This window comes from Spea bombifrons, chromosome 12 (assembly GCF_027358695.1).
Source record: "Spea bombifrons isolate aSpeBom1 chromosome 12, aSpeBom1.2.pri, whole genome shotgun sequence".
NCBI lineage: Eukaryota > Metazoa > Chordata > Amphibia > Anura > Pelobatidae > Spea > Spea bombifrons.
The window spans coordinates 13,337,501-13,360,557 of record NC_071098.1 but is presented as its reverse complement, the minus strand read 5'-3'; the positions used below and the strand labels follow the sequence as shown (position 1 = coordinate 13,360,557).

Sequence of the window (23,057 nt, the reverse complement as noted above, 5' to 3'; positions counted from 1 at the left end):
TGACTGCATCTCAGTCGCATAAGCTGCATTCTGTATACTTTGTTACCTAGTTTTTGTAGACAGTCAGTTATATGAACCATACAATCATACTTTGTTTTCTATAATAAACCACATACATCAACATTCTGATTGCTTGGCCGATATCATTCTGGTTGCTATGACAAGCCGACACTCCAGAGCATTTTTACATATGTAGCTCAATTCTGCATTCCATTGTATTATATGGCAAATATATTTTCCTTCATTTTATTATGTATGCATGACATCATGGTTTCCATGTCAACCCAACACACCTCTGTGTCTGCAGCATAGATATCGAAAAACAGTTGTATTTTGCCCTGATTTAATCTAGCTTCATTTTTAATTTTTGTTACAATATATTGTTCCTCCCACATCCGTTGTGTCTTCGCTATACCTGGACAATGTTTTGTTACTCTAAAGATGCCTGTAATGCTTTTTGCTGACTCTGATGAAGATCATGCATGGTTGAAATGCTAGCCCTTTTTATGAGACTAATAAACACTTTGCTTATACACGAGTGTGCATGGTTACTCTCATTTGACATTGGCTCCATTCCCATGACAGGGAAACATAAAGAACTTGAGAAATACAGCAGGCAAGCGACGGCAATGGAGAACATAATTAATAAAACCGGAAAGCACGTCATGAACACTTACTAGAACGCTGATCGTATTCGTTACCAAGGTTTAATCAATGCAACAAACCCTTTATGGCTGCCAGTCAGAGAAACACAGCAGGCTCACAGCATCCAGAACAGATGCATGTACAAATATTTGGTATCCACGGACATGATCAAAAGAATATAATCTGAAATACTGACAGCAGAGAAAGCGTTTTATAGTTTATTTACAGCTGAAGATGGGGCATGATTTTCGGGGATAAGCGAGTTATAAGATAAAAGACTCGCCTCGGCAGCAAGAAGACAAAGGAAAATGCTTGAGGAGATGGGGCCACGGAGGGGACAGGTTGATGACTTGTAGGCTGTAAATAAACTTCACATCGTGTCTATGAAAACACACTTCTAATCATACTCAAACACACCGACTATAGAGGATTTAACAGTTTAGAAAAGAATGACTTGATATAGAATAAGTTTGGTTATTGCTGAGCTGAGTTCTAAGAGCAAATCTTAGAACTCAGATTTTGTTTTTCACTATGTAAGGGTAAGGGGACTTCAAAAGGTCTTAGATTGTAGTAACTTGTTCTGCTATATGAAAGGTATGTAGATATATTTACCTTGTTCCAAGTTGAAGAGCAATCTAAGACATCTGGATCCCATATTTTATATAAAAGGTACACTACATAGATCTTTAGGGAAATTGCATACTGCAGTGATGTGTTAAATAGCAGAAAACAAATAATAGGCAAATATGCAATAAAACGTCCATTTACATTGAAAGACCAAACCTTGCCTCCAGTGTTGGGTACACCTGCACATCTTTGTACCAAATATTTAGGCATAAAGCTACACAACATGTACAAATGGAACACTTCTCCAGGGTACAATGACACACTGGGAACTGACGTCAGAAAGGCCATTTCAAGCCAGGAATATTATCATTCATATAAATATGTCTCTCACGGAGCCGAGATGGAATAAATCACATGTCCAACGTTAGTCGGTGTACTGAGCTAAGACCAGCACAACAGCAGAGCCTACATGCTGTGAAAAAGCAATTACATTCAATTTAGCGGCTGATCTTCCATCCTATTCTTCTGGTGTTTCGTTTTGTGAACTTGAAAGACTTGTGTCAAAGGCTTCGGCAAATTTAATAGGGTCTGCTTGTGCGGACATTTAAAAAAACCAAACAAAAAAACCAAACAATAACTATTTCAAAGGTAGAGGGTGCAAATGAAGATTTATGGGTCAAGATAGAACATAATGTTTGTTTGTTTTTTTACATTCTGATCCCATGGCTTACCGAAGAAGGCACAATACAAAATGTAAAATCCTTGGGCAAACATGGAACTGCTGACTCAAAATGAAATGCATCCCCAGACTAGAAGTTACAACTAACCCAATCTTTTGGAAAAGTAAGCAAGAGACAAACAGGATAATTTCTGATTTTGTTGGATTACAGTCATGTATCTTTGGTATCTACTGTCTCATAAACACTATATACCGTATTTATCGGCGTATAACACACACTTTTTAAACCTAAGTACGAAGCTGAAACCCTACCTGTGTGTTATACGCCGATAAATCCTAGAGCTGCACGATTTGCAGCGACGTCTCCCTCACTTCCGGTCCTGGGGAGGGTGCGTGTTATACGCCGGTGCGTGTTATACGCCGGCAAGTACGGTAATAGATTGTTAGCTCACAAGAGCAGGGTTACTGTTATTGTCATTTTTTGTAGCATGTCAAATGTAGTGTTACTGTTAATTTTCCAACCTTTTTAAGGGTCATTAACTAAGGATTTAAAAAATGACATTACATTTAATCATAAGTGCTGACTTTATAAACAAAAGCCTTTGAAAGCATATGTAGCAGTGTTCCCTGTGTTGTAATTAAAATACCGTATTTGCCCGAATATAGGCCGCACCCCCCACACTTTAAGTGGGGGCGCGGCCTATATTTGGGCATTACCGCAGGAATGCACAATTCCTATCGCCTGATGCCCGGGACATGCAGTTCCGGGCGCCGGGCAGGGTTAGGATACAGATCCACCGCAGCGCTGCAGGGGAACTGGATCCTACTCTCCGATACGCTGAGACAGCCTCCCCTGCCAGCACTTTCCATGGGGGAGTGCCGCCATGGGAGATTGTCTAAGCGCATCGCGCAGACGTTCAGCGGCTGCGGTGATGCACGTAAACAACCTCCGCCGCCGGCACGTCTGCTCGATGTGCTTTAACAATATCCCTTGCCGGGACTTCCACGGGGGAGTCCCGGCAAGGGATATCGTTAACCCCTTCAATCCCCTATGCACGTACTGGTACGTCCAAAAAACGCATCCCAAGAATCCCTTATGGACGTACTGGTACGTCCAGCCCTTCTTGCAGTGTCAGGGACACATCCCTGCACGGGAGATAAGACTGCCGTTGGACAGCTTAGATTCCCCCCTGACAGCAGAAGCTGGCATCGCCGGCTTTCTGCTGTCTGATCTGATGTAACAGCTTGCGGCATGAAAGCCGGAAAGCTGTTATATTTTAAACTGTCTGATCGCGCGATCGGGCATTCCCTTCCGGGTTGCGTCACTGCTGACGTAACCCGGAAGTTCATCGGAGGACAGGATATCCCCTAGACGTTTTCCCAACTTTCCTAAATAGGTAAAGAAAGTTATTCCCGTACAGTTTTTTTGTAGATTCTTGGGCCTCATAATTTGTTCCCTCAGCACTGCTCTGCCCATAATGATTTTTATATCACCTCAATGATATAATGTATCTATTTACTGTATGATATCTAAGGCCAAGGCAGTGTTGTTTTTATGGTTATGCAGCCTAATAAGCAAAGAAACCACTCCATCTGAAGCCAAGATAAACAAAGTGGCACCCTTGCCTGAGCAAAAGCAATATTGGGTAATATTACATTCACATGACATAATTCTCATATTTTCCAATCAGAAATTGTTGGATCTGGAGTGGAAGAGTTAACTACTAACAGATATTTCAACCTGCTGGAAATAAGTCTTGCTCTGTAACATTCCCACTGCATATCTCAAGCCAAGAAAGCTCGTTATTATTACTTCTCTCGCTCGCCTTCCCCATTGATCCAATCCGCACCATGCCTCTAATAGCCTTTGACAATACAGCTGACGAGCTTTTCAGAGCGGCGGTCTGTGCCGATTCTTTCCTGAATGTGCTGCTGATGGCAGCATGGAGAGATCAGTCCTATACTTGCAAGGCATGCCTTGAATGGGATTGTAACAAGCTGCTCAACCCCCATCCTCCCAGTGTTTCTACACACCCTTCAGGAAACAGGATTCTGGAAGATAGGACGCAGGCAACATTATTACTCCAACAATGGAAGAGTGAGTGAATAAGACAAAGGCTAGTTTATAAACGGGTACTGTAAGCCAAAAATCCAGATTGATACTTTCTTCTGCTTTTGTCCCCAACAGCAAGCTTTTTAAAGTCTCATTAGCTGTACTTCTTCATACAGCATACCACAATTAACCAAGTCAGTGTTTGGCAAATGGAAATAGGAGAATTGTATAAATCTACTATTTACAGAATATTAACCCTGAATTTGGCGCATCTGAAAGACGCATCTGAAATGCCATTTCAATGAAACCTATTTTGAATCTAACCCTCTGACACTGAACTCTATTTGACTTCCAAAGTACGCCCAGCTCTCATCGAAAATGACTTTATGCTCTTCACACTAAATGCTCACATGACCTACAATGAAAGCTCATTAGGAAGATAGACTTTAATGTCACAGTGACGGGGATTTGAAATTGAATACCAGGGAATCTGATAAGATCAAAAGATTGCAGATCTGGAGTCTGTCTGATTTAATAATAATAATAAAATATGTAGCAGGGTGAAGGCTGAACGTAAACTATTGTCATCACAGCTTTTAGCAGTCTAAATTTATTTAAACAACCTATTATGCTTGTTAGGTTTTTGCTCTTTTGTGTAATTGTTTTGGAGATAGAGTATCTGTGACTCTGCATTGCACAATTAGCCTAATTAATTTCCTGTCCGTCTCTCCTTTCTTGTAAGCAACATGTAAGAATTCAGGATTTAGAACATTCAAGCTGCCTTTAAGTAGGTACTACTTAACACCTTTGTTCTGTGTTCTGTGTAATAGCAGAACCATTTAACCTTTTACTATTTCATGGTGCTCTCTACTGAAGCCCATCTGATATAAAGCATAATACATGTCTTGCATGCGTTTGGAACACTGATTGCTTAAACCCTATGTTCTTGACCGGTTAAGTTCATGTTAGGTTGGTAGCTGAGGAAGTGGATGATGTAGGACGCACGTTTGGGAGGCGTGGTTGAGCGACGGGGGTGAGGAGTGGCGCGAAAACCCTGTGAATGTCGGCTCCGGCGTTCCTTTGAGACCGCTGCTGGTTTCTCCTTTCCGCTTGGACCCGCACCTGCCTATTGACAGAAGGGCGCACGGATCGTGTCTAGTTGACCGAACGATCGGCTGGTTATACTGGCTGTATGCTACTCCTCGATAGCGGAGGTAGTCTCGCGGGAATACGCGTCAACGAACTATCCAGCCACCTAGAGTCTCCGTGACGCACACGAGGTCTGAACTGGCTGGTGTTATACCTCGCGTAATTGGCGGTGCGGTTGGTACGGAGCTTCTCTCCAAAATTTCTACAAATATTCGCCGTGGAGAGGAGAAGAACGACAGCGGAGCGAAAGTAAAAGAAAAACAAAAGAAGCGGGAGAGGAAGAGAAATAAAGGAAAAAGAGGGAAAAGAGAAAAAGGCTTCCCGAATCCCTCTGGTATAATAAGGAGAGTACTTAATAATTTATGAGCTAAAGGAAGAGTCAAAAGAGAGAAGACGAAGACGAAAGGAAAGGGAGAAGTAAAGGAAGATAAAAGGAGAAAAAGAACAGAAAAGACGGTATTGCAAGAAAAGGTTGGGCTTTATTTCCTTTTTGATAAGTATTTTCAACCTCTGAAGAGACCTCAGACTTCAGATACATGCAAACACGTCTTTTTTTTTTTTTTTTTCCAACGCTATGTCAATTGGAATTAACATTATACTACACTATATTGCAATCAATGAATCAAGCTAAATTGTTCCTGAATTAATACAATGGCCTCAGCGTGACTTTACATAATGAATTTACTCTCTTAGTTAATTGGAGCATTGAAACAATACTTTCTGAATAACATTTTCTTTAAATCTCTCTTAATTGGAATTTAGCTATATGGTTGCTGACTAATATATCAGCCTCAGCGCATATCTGTGTTCTTGTATATCGAACTCACTCTCTTAGTTTATCAGCCGCATTTAATTTATATTTTTTGAATAACATCTGTTGAATATCATACCAACTGCAATCAAATTTAAATTGTTGGTTACTTTATATATATCCTCAAATGCCGCCTAAAAAGGACAAGGATAAAGAGAGAGACAAGGAAAAGTTACATAGTATAAAGGCAATGAGCTCAATAAGCGGTTATTATTCCCCTAAAGCTGCAAACACTTCAAGAAAATCTCTATCTGTGCCTGTGACAACCTCTGATTCAACTAACCTTGAAAGCCCTAACGATTCCATGGATTTAACTTTCAACGAAACTTTAACAAAAGCTTTGGAAACCCTCCGCATACAAATTAAAGCGGATCTTAAAGAAAATATATCAGATCTTAAACAGGAGATTCACTCATTATCAGAGAATGTCGGTAAATTGGCGATTGAATCACAATCTTTGAGAAACGAAATAGAACAACTACATCTACATAATAACCATCTGAAAGTGGAATTAAATAAACTTGAGCTTAAGATAACAGAAATGGAAGATCGGTCAAGGAGGAGGAATCTACGCCTAAGAGGTATCCCTGAAGATATTGCTAATGATAAATTAGAGTTATTCTGTAGGAAATGGGCTTCATCAGTAATCAATGACGAGAAATTGGGGAATTTCCCATTTGAACGTATACACAGACTGCCTAAACCAAGGAATTTTACAGATTTGGAGAAACCGAGAGATGTAATGATCTGCTGTAACAACTTGAAAATTAAAGAGCTATTGATGAAGGCGGCTAGAGCTAAAAACTTTCCGGTTCCATATAAAGAACTGTTATTGTTCCCGGACTTATCTTTGGCAACAAGAATAAGTAGACGCAAATTTGCGGAAGTAACAACTATATTGAGGAGATCGGGAACCCCATACAGATGGCTTTTTCCAACTAGACTTTCTTTCACTTTCCAACAACAACAATATATCTTCGAAGATCCAGATAAGGCGAGAGCCTTGATTTCACAGAATGAGGAGCCTACGTAATTATCTGATTATTTTTTTTTTTTTTTTTTTTTTTTTTTTTTTCCTTTAGAACGGAGATCCTGTTCCCAAATCATATGCGTTTTGGTAGTTAACTTACATGAAACGCTTTTGATATATAGTATTGATCACAATAGAGTTGGCACCTAATTATTTAATTAACGCTTTGATATATAGCACTGATCATAATAGAGTTGGTATCTAATTAATGGATACGTAACTCTTTTCACTACTCTACGACCCAATTTAGTTTAATAATTTTTTTACATTAGAATATATTTACTCATATAGTATGTTTAGAAACGGATACCATAATCACTTGACAATTTAAGAATTATATTTGTTAAGTATATATCACTTTTAAAAGTGAGATTATTTATATTCGAATATTAAGCACTTTTTTAAACACTTTTTTTTTTGATAATAAAGCATCTGAGAGTACTAATAAAATACTAGAGTGCATTAAAATTGTTAATCTATGAGCACTATGCACCTTATGATCTTACGATATTAATTGATTATAGCATATTTGATGAAACGATGTTTAGATGACTGCACTTCACTTTATACAATATATGTTTAGATGACTGCACTTCACTTTATACAATATACTTAGACACTTTATACAATATACTTAGAATCGATATCATTCATATTGGAAATGTAGATAGTATATTAGGTTCTATCAACCTTGGTTTACATAAAATTTGGATGATAGAGAGTATATATATATTTTTTTTTTTTTTTTTTTTTTTTTTTTTTTTTTTTTTTATCTTAGCGCCATTCCTTTTCCCCCCTTACGCCTCCACTTGATTGTGCTCTGATTTTATTTTGGTATCAGAGCTGGAGATGCATAGATTGCTGTATCTCTTAGGTATGAGTGTTAAATGTGTTAGTTTGTGTGGCGGCAGACGGATGGACCATGGTCATTTTTTGTTTCTGAATAGACACTATGGGGTAAAGTTTAAAAGAAAATGGTAAAAATCAACTTAGTGACCTTAAATACTCAAGGTCTAAATACACCTCAAAAAAGGTCATATTTATACGAAATGTTAGTCAGAGAAAAAATATCGATTTGTTTTGCTCAGGAAACTCATTGGGATCATAAGGGTTATACTTATTGGAAATTTAAAAAGTATCCCATTGTTTACTCATCTAATCTACCTCTTAAAAAGAAAAGGGGTGCAGCGATAATTTTGTCTGCTGAGATTAATTTTGAATATATTTTTCATGAATCTGACCCATTAGGTAGATATGTTATACTAATATGTAAACTAAATAACATGGTCTATACATTGGTTAATTTTTATGCCCCAAATGACTACCCGGTAAAATTTCTGAAATTACTTATTAAAAGAACTGAAGAACTCAAAAGGGGCACTTTATTTTTTGGTGGTGATTTGAACTGTGTTCCTGATGTTGATTTGGACAGGAGATCAAGTGATAATAGATCTTATGACAGAGCTGCAGGGACCATACCTCGGAGATTGTCTACACTTATGGAAAACTATAATTTATTTGATATATGGAGGATACAACATCCCTCTGAAAAAGATTTTACTTTTTTTTCTAAAAGACATTTATCATACTCAAGGATCGATGCAGTTTATACTAACTTATCATCTTTAAAAAACTGTAAATCTTCTTCGATTACAAACATCTCTTGGTCTGATCATGCACCTGTTATTTTCTCTTTAGAGGATCAAACTAAACATAATATTAGACCATGTTGGAGAATAAATGAATTTAATTTAAAATCTGATTTATGTAAACAAAATCTTCTTAAAGAAGCGCAGCAATTTATTCAGATAAATGATAACGGATCTGTGCAAGAAACTACTTTATGGGAGGCATTTAAATGTACACTAAGGGGATATTTAATTAAAACTGATGCCTTTATTAATAAACAGAAAGGTAAACCTATTGCTGAATTATACATAGCACTTGCAAAGGTTGAACGTAATAATAAATTAAACCCCACCTCGGATCTTTCTAATGAAATAACATCAATCCAGAAGGAGATCAAACTTAAATTGGATGAGAGATTAGAACGAGCTATTATGAATAACAAACAGAGGTGGTACTATGAAAGTAACCGCCCGAATAAGTGGTTAACAAACAAAATTAAGTCAGCAGTTCCAAGACATAAAATAAAAAAATTAATAGTAAATAAGAAAGTAATTTTGGATCCATCACTAATTGCAGAAGCATTTAGAAATTATTATAAATCTTTATACAATCTTAGATCAAGAGATGTTTCACTTAATCGTATCAAGTCTTTTTTTAGTAAGCTTTCAATACCAAGATTATCTAGAGAAAAAGTAGAAGAGATCAACAGACCCTTTTTACTAAGTGAAATAAAAGAAGCCATTCTAAACTTAAAGAACGGGAAATCTCCTGGCCCAGACGGTTATACAGCAATGTTTTATAAGATTCTGGACCCTTTGATTTCCCCTATTCTGTTGAGATTTTTTAATAAGATTGGAGAATTGGGTGTTGCTAGTAAAGATTTTCTTCAAGCGTCTATTTGCCCTATCCCAAAGCCAGGGAAAGATTCTTGTTTTATTTCTAATTATAGGCCGATTTCGCTGATAAATGTTGACGCAAAGATCTATTCTAAAATCTTAGCAAATAGATTAAGTAAAGTAATATCAGATCTGATACACCCTGATCAATCAGGATTTATCAGTGGTAGAAACGGGGAAGATAATACCAGGAAATTATTAGACCTAATTGCTCAGATACATTGCACTTGTGTTCCCTCAGTCTTCTTGACCTTAGATGCCGAGAAGGCTTTCGATAGGGTAAGTTGGAACTTTCTGAGTGCAACTTTAGATGCAGTAGGGATTTCGGGGTTTTTTAAAACAAGTACAATGGCCTTATATAGCACACCTACTGCTAAGGTTACAGGCCCCGCTCTGAATTCAACATCTTTTACTATCACTAATGGTACTCGGCAGGGATGTCCGCTAGCTCCCCTACTCTACGCGTTAACCATTGAACCTCTGGCGATCTTAATTAGATCTATGCAAGAGATCGAAGGGGTGAACATTAATCAGCAAACTTTTAAAATAACATTATATGCAGACGACATTTTACTTACTTTGACTAGTCCTGAGGTATCAGTCCCTGCAGCTCTGTCAGCTATTCAAGAGTTCAGCTTATATGCTAATTATAAACTGAATTTTCAAAAAACACAGGTTATCTCAGCATATATATCTACTTTCCAAAAGACCTATCTTAAGGAACAATACCATCTAGATTGTTCAAAGGAGTCCTTGGATTATCTAGGAATTAAGTTAATGTTTAATTTGAAAAAATTAATTTCTTGTAATTATGAGATTGTAGCGAATAATCTTGTTAACTTAATAGAAAAACTGAAATTAGTAGAATTTTCCTGGTTGGGAAGAGTTAACATGGTTAAATCTTATTTAATTCCTAAAATATTATATCCTCTTAGGATAATACCACTTCGGGTCCCGGCATATATTTTGGACAACTTTTCTAGAATGTTCTTATCTTTTATTTGGAAAGCGGGTAGAGCTAGAATAACCCAGAAAATAATTAAGAGAAGCTATAGACATCTGGGTTTGGGGTTTCCAGATATTAGAAGACTACATGATATTGTAATGTTCACACATGTATTACATTGGAATATCAAAAAGAATTTGAATTTAGGTTGGTTATACTGTGAACGGAATCAAACTAATGAACAAGATTTAATGAATCTTTCTTGGCTTGGACCAGCTAGTTGGAAAAAATTAAACTTTCCGAATCAAGTTATATTGGATGCTTTAAAAACAAGCTATAAATTTAGAAGGCCCGAAAAACCAGACGTGCATTTTACGCTTTTTACACCCTTAAAGGTCCTCAATTATTATATTCAGAATATTAATTTTAATAATTGGACTCTATGTAATATTTGTACACTTGGTGATTTAAAATTAAATGATTCATTCCTTAGTTTTTCTGAGCTTCAATCTAAATTTAAACTTCCTGAGAATGAATTATTCACGTATATTAGACTGATGCACTTCCTGAATACTCAGACAGTTTACCCACCTTCAGAACTTGATATATTTATTAGTAAGCATTATAAGAAAAATTTAATATCCTTGATATCATTACATTTAGATACCCAAGAATCTGATGCACTACCCCTTTCAGTAAGGAAATGGCAAAACGATTGTAATGTTAATTTTTCTATCGAAAAATGGGTCGAGGCTTGGTCACAAGTCAGGAACGCGGTACACGCGATTAATATTCAAGAGATGTTTTTTAAGCTTCTTCATCGTTGGTACCTAGTTCCTTCTCGCTTAAATAAGTTCTCCAATTTATATTCTAATTTATGTTGGAGGTGTGGATATGAGGAGGGGACTCAATTTCATATATGGTGGGCCTGTTCTAAGCTGGGAAATACCAAGATCCAAGTTGAGAAACTTTTTTCTTATATATTCAGATGTAAATTTGTTATTCATTCATATACTTGGCTTTTTCATTTGTCCCTCCCCTTCTCAGAGAATGCACAAAAATTATTAACAGTCAATATTCTATTGGCTATTAAATTATGTATAGCGAGAGTTTGGAGGAGAGCTGAACCTCCTAGTTGGAAGGAAATAATCGACCAAATAAATCATCAGGCAAAGATGGAAAAATATTTCTTTATAAAAAACCAAAAGATCTCTAAATATAATCATGTATGGTCCCCATGGCTGAAGTACATGGAGAAGTCTTGTTTGGATAATTTTTGACTTCTTATCCAAGCAATTATTTTCTCCTTTGGTATTATACATTTATATTATTGCTGTATTTGATCTCTTTTGATTTTTGACTTTTACACATTGACTCATATTTATCTGTTTATTGGGAAAGACCCCAATGGGTATAGTGTCTTGAAACTTATCTATCTATATATAATGACGGATGTTTACGTCCTGCTGCTCCAGTCTGCCGCCACACGTGTGTAGATGTGTCCTCGTCAGTGTAGTGAATGGTTTTGTTTGGTATAATGTAATACCTGGTACTCTACCGTGCAATTACCAAATTAAGATACAAAGAGATGAAAATTTTGATTCGGTACATTTTTTTACATCTTGTACGTTTCTGTATGCTTTTTTAAACTGCATATATTTCCAAACTCTGTATGATTTGTGTGTTATTGTATGTTTCCTTTTTTTTATATTCTAAAAAAATAATAAATAAATTATAAGAAAAAAAAGTTCATGTTAGGTTCATGCTTTTTTTCACTACAAAGTAAATTTCAAACTTCTAAGATATGGGTCAGCTTTTGCAACTATACATATCTGTATGAATACACATTTTTATTTATGTTTGCACAAGTTCTTGTTAATACTGCATAATTTTTTTTAACCCCCCCAACCCCCACCCCCCGCGGAAGTATCTGACACTGGTAGCCGCTAGTATGAAAGTGCCAGGCCTACGCAGTCATTCCCAGTCCAAACCTGCTTCATAGGGGGAACGATAAAGCAACTACTGGCGGATTCAGTGGGTAACTGTTCTTCCATTTGCACCCAATGAAATGTCTTCACCAAACCTGAGCCCATTTCTCTGTCCCAACCCAGCAGATAAAATGCACATTGCCAAATTCTCTATTTCAATTCCACTTTGACATCTATACACATTGTACACTATACAGTCACACAAAGTTGCAGATTAGTTCTTGGAACCTGCGACCTTAAGTGAATAATTCCTTTTATTTGCCAACCTGCCCCCAGTTATGCACATCTGCCCCCAGATATGCCTTATATCCCTCCCATATGCCACTCTGCCCCCCCCACTTACCAATGCTTCCCCAGGCTCGTCCCCCGTACTTCAGACTCACTGGTGCCCAGTGGGGGCAGCTTGTAGAAAACATCTGCTGCCCGTTAGTTCCACTGGGGCTTCTATGACTGAGCACTGGAAGGTCACATCACGCCTGTGCTCAGTCATAGAAACCCCGGCGGAAGTGCCGGCAGCCGCACAGACATTCACCGGCTGCCAGAGACGAGGATCCCTCGCAGCGCTTTGGGGAACGTGAATCCTGCCGGCACCTCCGCCGGGCTTCTATGATGGAGCAATGGAAGGTCATGTCACACCGGCTCTCCGTCAAAGAAGCCCCCAGAGGAAGTGCCGCCAGCAGCGGAGGCTGTCAGAGAGGAGGATCCAGGTCTCCTGCAGTGCTGCGGGGGATCTGGATCTTAGACTTGTGGTCTGATTATAAGACGACCTTGAATACAAGACAAGAGAATTTTTCAGAGCATTTGCTCTGAAAAAAACCTTGTCTTATAATCGAGCAAATACGGCACATAACCATTTGTTCTTCGGCAGCACCCCCTTATAATTAATGCTAGTACAGGTGAATGCTTCCCTTTTGGACTTATATATATATATTATATTTTTTTTTTCCTAAAAATAAAAAAAGCTCCTTAATTGTAGCTGGTGATCACATTTTAATGACGTCAGTGTCCGTTACTTGCTGTGTGGATTCGGAAATAGAAAAGATTTTTGTGACTGATTGTTTTATGAGTCAAGCCTACAAATAGAAGTGCCTTATTCTGATTGAAGGCTGACAGATTACCAAGCAGTGATGCCCAGCATGTGAGCAACACAGCGGTGTTCAAGCTTAAAAAGTTACCATCGTCATCACAAATTAACCTAGCAGCTGGAAGACATGACTCAAAAACATGATTGTTTTAACCACTTTGAAAAGGGAAATTACCATAAATATATACATTTTTCTGAAAAAGTAATTGATGCATGCAGAGATTTATTTATACATCCCTTGGTCTTTAAAGGTACAATACACACTGTGAGTAAAACAATCTGAAAACCATAAAATATTTCCGTTCTTAGCGATAAAGAACAGAGGTTATTTTAGTAAAATAATAATGTGCATTGAAAATACCCTATATGACCCCTTCTAATTATTGAAATCAAGCATATGGGCAGCAGAATAGGTTGTAATGAAGAGCTCCTGCCCTGCTAGATCAGCCCCGGCCCACTGTAAGTGCTATCATTGTGGAGGCGTCTCAGAGTAACAGCAGCTCAATCATGAAGCAATAGACCATGAACACTCACAAGGTAGTGCTGAGTAGACCTGTGTAAATAGACCAAGTCCACTCATTTTTGGACAACAATTTTTTTTTTCTGCCCTTTCGGTTCGGAATGAAATTCGGAAACACAATTTGCTGTGTCTCACCCTCACTCACTCTCTCATTCACTCTCTCCCATGCTCTATCAATGTCTCCCTACCTTCTCTGCCAAACGCTTCTGCAGCTCCACTTTCCTCTTCTTGTTCTGTCTTTCTTTGTCCGCTTCTCCTCTGTATCAGCTCCATTATCCTTTGTGGATTTGCGGAGTTAGAGAGTTGCAGAAACGCTTCTCTTTCTCCACAAATCCAATATTCTGGCCTTTTGGAGTATTTCCACAAAAGGGGGGGGCCATGGCGCGCACCATGGGCACCGCCTTTCTCCATTCCTCCAATTGGAATAAGAGCGAGCGCGTAAGAGCGTGAGAGAGAGGGCGTAAGAGCAACCAAAGCAGCAGAATACAAACGACAATTCAGCGCTTTCTGCTTTGTTTTCGTTTGTTTCGCAGGGGGTCCCTTCTCGTTTTCATTTATATAAATTAACAAAAGTTAGCACATTTTGGTAAAATTGAAGTTTGTACAAATCCTAACGCACTTAGTCTAGTGGTAAGTGAGTGCTAAAACACACACTGTGTAAAAAAATTCCTGTCCTCTGTATCACGAATCACTACAGAGTTCCAAACTGAAACATCAGCACGAGCACTGTGTGTCGGGAGCGTCAAGAAATGGGTTTTAATGGCTGAGCAGCTGTACAGGAAGATCACTATATGCAATGCCAAGCGTCGGTTGCCGATACAGATAAGGTGTGTTAACGCAATGTTCTAGAACTATAAAGGCAAGCGTAGCCAACCCTAGAGAGGTCGGCATCTTTGGTCCAATAAAAGACAGTGTGTGTGTTTAAGAAACAAAGCTGTATCTGTATGTGGAAGACATTTACACTTACATATCTAGATGTCTCTTCAAGATTCTGGTCATTCATGTCTTTAGGAATAATCCTGGTTGCCCGCTGTCCCTTAGCAAATGGTTTTGGGAGTTGACCTCTGAACTCTGACTGGATGAACTGAAGTTGCCAACTATAAAATTTACAGACAAAATAAAACAGCTTAAGGGTGAAATATGAAATTTAAAGAGAAATAGGGTGCTCACTAAGCACCTACATTTGTCTAATTTCTTCAAGAAAAGGTCCAGACATTAAGCCAAAGCACACATTCTCATTTTACAGGAGACGTTCTGGTTGCTAAAAGCAGAAACCAGTAAATTAGTAAAAGTAATCAGCATTTTCAGAACAACAGTGCAGCCACACATAACGAACTTGCATTTGAGTGCAAAAAATGCGTTGCCAATAGATTGAACAAAAAAATCTCATAAAAAAAGCCTTACGAATGTACCAAAGATCAGTGGCAGTCATTTAAGGGAAAAGAAGGCTTGCATTTGCATGGTTTATGTCTTTCCCTTCAACTAACTTTAATTAACAGCAACACGATGACTGAAAAGATCTGAATATTGTAAAAAAAACTGTAACGGACTCATGAAAAAGCTCACTGAATAGAAATGGTAGATGTAGGAAAAAACGAAAATGCATGGAGCAGCACATTCCAAATAAACGGATCATGCACAATAGGTGAACAGAGAACAGAGAATTGGGAAATCCAGGCTTTACAAGGTAATCATACATACTATATCAAGTGAAATCATACAGCCTCGGAGAACTCACTGGTCTGGCAGGAGGAAGCTGCTGGGGAAACGGTACCATTCCTTTCCCACGCACACGTTGACCGTCCTCCCTTCTGGCACCGTGTGGATTGTTGCGTCTTTGGAAATCCGATGGAATTCAGGATACAGGTCCAAGGGCCCATGGTAACCTGGAAATTAAAGGAGGTTGAAGATGCTTATTGGATAACAATGAGGTTAGGTGATTATCAGATACAAAATGTTTATCTCTGACCTTTCCATATTGGCTATATACTAAGTTTTGGATATGTTTGGTGAACATAAAAAAAGAGACAATGTAAATTAGTCCAAGGAGAAATCTGACTGCCATTTTGGGGTCAAGAAGGAATTTTTTTCCTGGTTAGTGCAAAATTGGAAAGAGCCAAACTGGGGTTTTTTGCCTTCTTTTGGATCAACAGCAACAAATTAACAGCTATAGGAAAGGCTGAACTTGATGGACACATATCTTTTTTCAGCCTATATAACTATCTAGTCACTATTTATTGGAACACAAATTAAGCTCATTTTACTTTTAAAGGACATATACCAAAGGACGTATACCTCACACTTAGTATGTTACCAAAGCAAGTTGCAGGTTTATGACACTCATGAGAAGTGGAGTATATATGGGGTAGGTGTCATAAGCCTGACCCAGGGCCGCCCAAAAGGTGCTCCCTAGACCTACATTGTCTTTGTCATTCTTTGCTGACCTTCTTTGTGCATGCTACAAGGCTATAACATCAGTGGCGGGTGCTTAAGAGTTACTACAGAGGTCTTCACAGATCAACAAAGATTCAGAGATTCAAGATTCCCCTATAAGATTCAGGGGAGATCTCACCAGTTGGCTCACTGAGAGCTACAAAGGTCAATTCTCAAAATGGCCATCGGCTGCTCAGAGAGTGGCCCACAGACCTAGGCGGTCATGAGTGTAGCGCTGCTTTAAAGCCTTTTACTGTAACACTAATATTCAGGTAAGAACCTGAAGAAGTCCTTTTTCCTACACCCTACTGACACCAAGGATGAATGGGAGAGGTATTTGGAGTCTTGTTATATTATCAACATGCTAACAACGAGCATTATTATTCTTATTATTTCAAAGTCACAGAGTTCACACAATATCTATGTAGGCATACTATTCTATTAGAAATCTTACAGAAACTAATGTACAACACGAACAGCAGGAAGCTGGAGGTCTCCGTGGGAGTCAAAAAAATAAAGATTCCAACTCCACAATATGTAATAATTGCTTATTTATTGTTGAATTATAATACACCACACAATATGCAGCATCAGGGTATCACAACCCACAAGGAACACATGGTGAAAACCACCTAACGTGTTTCGCGCTGAACTCAGCACTTATTTATAGGTCATATTACAGAAACTGACAATGAACATGAGTAAACAAGATATTTACAGTGACCTCACCAAGAATACTTAATCTCTATATTATGATGATAGCTACAAGAGATTAAAAAAAAAATGTGTATATATGATATATATCTATATATGATACGAACCAAAGATGTCCTTTATGGTGACTTCCCAAAGGCTGAAATTTCAAAGGCACTCACCTCTGAACAGAGCTACGGAACGGGAGAAAGACAGGAGACCAAACAGGAAAACAAATCCCAGGGCCAGCCAGTTGGAAGATACGGTGTAATGTTCCAGGCGATATCGTTGGAATACGAAATGGTAGCATTTCTAAAGAAGAAGATCCAGTGTTAGTATGGCAGACTGCCCCAACGGCATAGATGAAGATGAAAATAAAAATAGGTAGTATCCTCGCATTTTATTTTTAAGAGAACCTAAATGCATTTTCATACAAACAAGAGGCTAAACTGAAATTCAGGTACACTCCCATCTTGATTTTATGTGAAAAAGTTGTTTTTTCGGTGGTTTTAGACTTACGGCTCTAATTTCTTCAGGAAGGTTATTCAAAGTTTGTGAAATTATATAGGTGTAGGAAAGATGCCCAGCTTCCTTCTTCCAGCGTAATGTTGAATTAATTGCTGGATAAGATTTGTGGAGTGAGCATACGGCACAGTTTTCAGAGAACTCAAAAACAAAATAATACGAGGCATGTGAAAAGTCTAACTGGATTTAATCGAGATTCACATTTAAAATGTAAGCATTCCAGTTCACAAAATAATTCTCTAAAGATTTGAAGACAATATGTTTAAGATATCTCTGGCATATAACACGGATCACCATTCACTTCCATAAAGATAAGCTGTGATTTCAAAACATTCACAACAAGAAGTGAGAAGAAAGTAAGAACAGTAAATGTTCAATGAAACCGGAGTTCACATATAGTAGCAGCAGGAGAGATGCACAGTTATTGTACTTGTCTTCCTTTTATATTATGTCTCTTTCCATGTTGAAATTCCCTTTTTCAGAGCATAAAATAGGCTTAACAAAATATATACTTTACCGACAAACTCACATTCGGATGAAAATGTAACAGATACTTTTTTCTCCAGCTAAATGTTATATTCTATGTAATACCAAGATATCTCTGGGCGTCCTACCACAAAAATGTTGATTTTTGCTCATCAGTTCCACCAAACATTCAGTGCCCTTTCAACATATGCACTTTTAATGTCAATAAACGTATGATCATAAACTAAATAAATGAATGAATTCTTCTTCTTTGACCCACACAAATCATCAGTTCACAACAACACATAACCGCTAGCCATGCCTCTCCTCGTTTGGCCATTTCAATTGACGGGAGGGATGCTCATATCACCCTTCACACTTTGTGCGACGGCCTACTCCTACACGTTTGCACCAAAGGAAACGTTACATACAGTTCTGGAACTCATTCTACAAAAGAGGTCTGATTACCTCAGAAGCACAGTATTATGGTAGTTCTATGGGTTTGTCTCATTAATCCATTTCATTTTAGATTGTGGCGTCAAAGGGATTTAAATTACTGCACAATTATACCACAACTGCTCTGGTTAGTGTGTGTGTGATAACTACATAAAGCCCTCTCTCTAGACCTTAAGTTCTTCGGAACAGGGACATATAGGCGAACACGTTGTTAAGTGATTATCACATACAAATAACATACATAGCAAACAAGATATTTAAAGTCAATAATGTCAATAATGCTCTGATAGTTCTGTTCATTGTAGTTTAAGTTAATTACACAGCAGAGTAACAGCAATGGATAGATTTGTCTTCTAACATAATTAGAAATTCGGTATCTGCAAATATTTCAAGTTATTATTTCCTTTTTACATTTCTAGAAGTGAAGGAGTTACTCCACTTCTTTACAACACTTTAATACTCTCTCGATACGCATCACACGATTGAGCACTTGAAATGGTCTTTTGTAGTGAGACATTTTCTGCCGTTGAAAAAGGGACTTCTTATTGTTCAGCTCAAAGCATCCTCTGGCCTGTAAACGCTGAACAACTCTAATGGATAGATGCAAAATACATAATAATAGGGCCACGACAATGAAAAACAAGGGTTCTGTGAGGAATAGAGTAGCAATTTAGATCTACACTGTATGTATGGGCTATTTAAACTTTGCAAAGGCATCTGATGCAGAACGTAATGGAATGCTGGCACCATTAACAATGACCTCATACCACAGAATTACAAATTGTATATTGTTCTGTATATTTTATTTTAAAACTTGAAACTCAAACTCAACTATTGTACAATACAGAAAAGTCATTTTAAAGATCGCTTTCAGTAGTGACCAGAAGGTTGCTTTGTAGGAGATACATTATATTGACAAAAGTATTGGGACACCTGACCATTACACCAACAGGGACTTTGATGACACAGCATTCTAAATACATAGACATTAATATGTAGTTGGTCCCCCCCCTTTAAAGCTGTAACAGCTTCCACTCTTCTAAGAAGTCTTTCCACAAGATTTTGGCGTGTTCCTGCGCAAATTTATGCCCATTCATCCAGTAGAGCATTTGTGAGGTCGGTCGCTGATATTGTTATTGATTTTTTTTGTCCAGTTTCGGTGTGTTAACACACCAAAATCAGACAGAAACATTCAATAACAATATTTATATATATATATATATATATATATATATATATATATATAAAATTGCTAACAGCAATCACACTCCCATCATGCCCAGGCAACCAGTACATGCTAGAACCTGGGCATGATAGGAGTGTGATTGCTGTTAACAACCATATATATATTAATATTGTTGTTATTTTTTTTCGTCCAATGTTGTAAAAGTGTGTTTAATTTTTTAAAACATTTAATAGGTGGGGGGGTCATTTTCGGTTTCGGCCAAGTGAATCCTGAATTTTCGGTTTTGGTCCAGAATTCTAATTTCGGTGCATCCCTAGCTAAATCCATTTCCCTTATAATTTCAATGTGTAAATACGACAACATAGGATAATCAATTATCAGTAAATTTAAAATATCTATTTTTCTGGAAATTGGCAGATCCTGTTTAACTCTGCAGTCACTCAAAAAAAGACACAATACACTCATTTATGCAAAATCTTAAAAGCCTTAATTTTGACATCTCCAGAGTTTTTAAAAATAAATAACTTTTCTTGTTTTACTGAACAAACTATAAAATACAATTATTGTTCCAATTGCACAGGTGCAGCGAGTAACCAAAGAAAAAGTTATTTTATGTTTGACACTGACTTTTCATGAACGGAAAACACCTTTTAAACTGTGCTGAGTATTCAGTTTATTTTATCAGCCCATAGCTCTCGCTAATCTTCATTTTATTGCTGTTATGTACAAGTAGCCCTGGAGTAGTTGCATGCAAGGAACCAGATATATTTATATGCGTTAGCCCAACAAAACATTTGTTAGCACATCGCATATTCAAGTGAATCTAAGCCACAAAGTCCAAATACTACACACAAACTGAGGACAGGCAATTACCATTAATAAACCTATGATCATTCTGGAACGGGAACTATACATCACCTGAAGTGCAGAAAGAGCAACAGCTCCACAGAGGCAGATGAGGGGGTAGATGGGAAATAGAAACCTCTCCTCTTTATGTGGCTGAGTGAAGAAGATCAGAATCCAGATATACATAGGGGCCAACGTCAGCCAATAGGGTCTTCCAAGGTTCTGAACTGCTGGATCAACCACATGGTTTTATTAAACACAATTTTCAAAACACACAGATGCTTTTGCATGGAACCTTTAGAAACCCCCAAGAAGACTACCCAGGCCAAATATTTATACATAAAGAGAACTCAATTGTGTTACATAGGTCCTTACTGTTGATTTTTTGCAATAGATGTTCCATCAGTGCCGTCAAGGGCAATACAAAGAGGGCCATAACAAACACCACGTTAAAATTCAGGAAGCCATTGATGAAGTAGAACGTCCAAGGTTCGGTGCCTGTAGATAAAAATGAATTACAGCACTGTGAGACAGGTAATTATCACCCAGGCATTTAGGAATTAAGGTGATTAAAACATATTGAACTTCTGCATAGTTACCCATTATCTTTTACATAAATTCATTCTATAGAAGAAATATAGGACATGAAGGTAGATGAGGATTAACTGGGCTTCCATAAACCTGATACTGGTTTGATCACGGGGACAGCCGTACACTTTTCCTATGCTTATGTTACACTTATATTGCTCCCGATTACCTTTCCGATTCATATCCCATATGGATCCCACCCCTACTCTTTGCTGACAGCAACACCCTAGAATATAACACCTGATGATGATCCAAAGAAGCTAAACATGGACTACCTACCGGAAACGAAGAGGAAGAGAAAATAGATAAAGACATATGGATGGTATACAGGCAAGAATCTGCTTATTTATAGGTAGTCATTACTCATATTGATTAGCTTTTCATATAAATGATATTTAGTGAATATATCAATGCTTTCTATTTTTACTTATTTTACATTTTCGTGTATTGTGCTGCAGGTAAATTGGAAAATATCATGATGGGAATTTAAACAGCAAGGTTTATTCGGCTCCTCTCCATTTCCAGACATTGGCACTCGTATTCAGGCTTCTGTACAGTTTTATTTATTTAAGGACACAAGACCCTAAAATTAACTTAAGAAACACTCTTTAATGTATCTTTACAAATTCTTTAGGAATTCATTGTATTCCTTCAGGAAATGCATGTGAGGATTCGGCAGAATCCAGACCCTCGTGCGCAGGGATTTCAATGGGGGGGGACTTTCTTGCCATTGATTGGCTGCTTCAAACAGTCAATCATTGCCAAGACACTTCAAACCACAGAGGTAGAGGAGGGTGGCAGCAGCAGAGCAGCAGCTTCTATATTAAGTGTTTTATTTTTTCATGCCCACAGAATACTCTAATATACATTCTTCCTTAGCCGCAGGGATGTGTGTTCACCGGTTCACCTTAATCCTGCCTGATTTAGGTCATATCGACCTTCAACAATTCTTACTTTGTAAAATACACATTTTGTATTTCCTAAAATACCTCAACAGAATCATCTCCACATTATTCTTGAGAAAGCACATTAACATATTACTTTGCAGGCTAGGAAACTGCACTGTAGCGAAATGCATCAAGTGCACCCATTGAAACATAACTTCAAGCAGGAGATATCTGTATATTAAACAGTATTCAAAGCCCAAAGGTTTTTTATTAACATTCAAATACTCCTAGTTAGTACCCAAGGGCCCTTCACAATAAGTGATGGCATATTGATTCAGTCTCATTATTCTGCACTCTGTACATACTTAAGATCACGACTCCCACTTACATAACTCAAAACATTTCTGCTTTTTTCCTAATCGAGAATTCGATACACCAATTTATAGCGATACTGCGCTCAAATGCAAAAGGGTCTTCATTATATCAACGAGTCTCCGTATAAGCGCTAGAGGGGTTATATTGAACTGATAAGGATGTGTAGACAAAGCCCACCGGACACATTGTAACCAGCCGTCATCTACGTAAAAACTTAGTAATGTTAACAATATTGGTTTTAAACGTCCTCAAAAACACATGAGAGACATTGTTGAGAGTCTGCCCGGCATTGGTGAGAGCAAAGAAAGTACACAATGGTACGTAGGATGACTCAATGTCAAGGACAACTCAAACTCAACGGACACCTAAAGCTTATGCTGGAATTTAGCACTGCAAGGATATGAAATGGTAAATGATACACGATTCTATCTTTGAAACTTACAGCATTGATAAATTTAAGAAAAAAAATGTACTGCAAAGGTGAGCTCTGGGAGAGATAATTAATACATCAGATGGATCAGGTACGAGAATCAACTTGGATAAGACAGACAGATGTGCGTTTGACCCCCAGCTGTATTACTGACAGATTATCGTGGTGTTATGGAA

At 37.8% G+C, this 23,057-nt stretch overlaps 1 protein-coding gene across 2 annotated transcripts in view; it reads right to left on the bottom strand.

The window, feature by feature from the left end:
- ALG9 (ALG9 alpha-1,2-mannosyltransferase) overlaps window positions 1-23,057 on the bottom strand; it is a 53,942-nt gene that overhangs the window by 12,893 nt on the left and 17,992 nt on the right. Inside the window, exons 9-13 of one of the 2 annotated variants that reach the window (XM_053452617.1) lie at window positions 20,977-21,099; window positions 20,674-20,831; window positions 17,306-17,435; window positions 15,736-15,883; window positions 14,965-15,094 (exon numbers count right to left, since the gene is read on the bottom strand). In XM_053452617.1, coding sequence (XP_053308592.1) covers window positions 14,965-15,094; window positions 15,736-15,883; window positions 17,306-17,435; window positions 20,674-20,831; window positions 20,977-21,099 — 689 coding nt within the window. The remainder of the gene's footprint in view (window positions 1-14,964; window positions 15,095-15,735; window positions 15,884-17,305; window positions 17,436-20,673; window positions 20,832-20,976; window positions 21,100-23,057) is intronic. The other variant, XM_053452618.1, reaches the window with a different exon arrangement.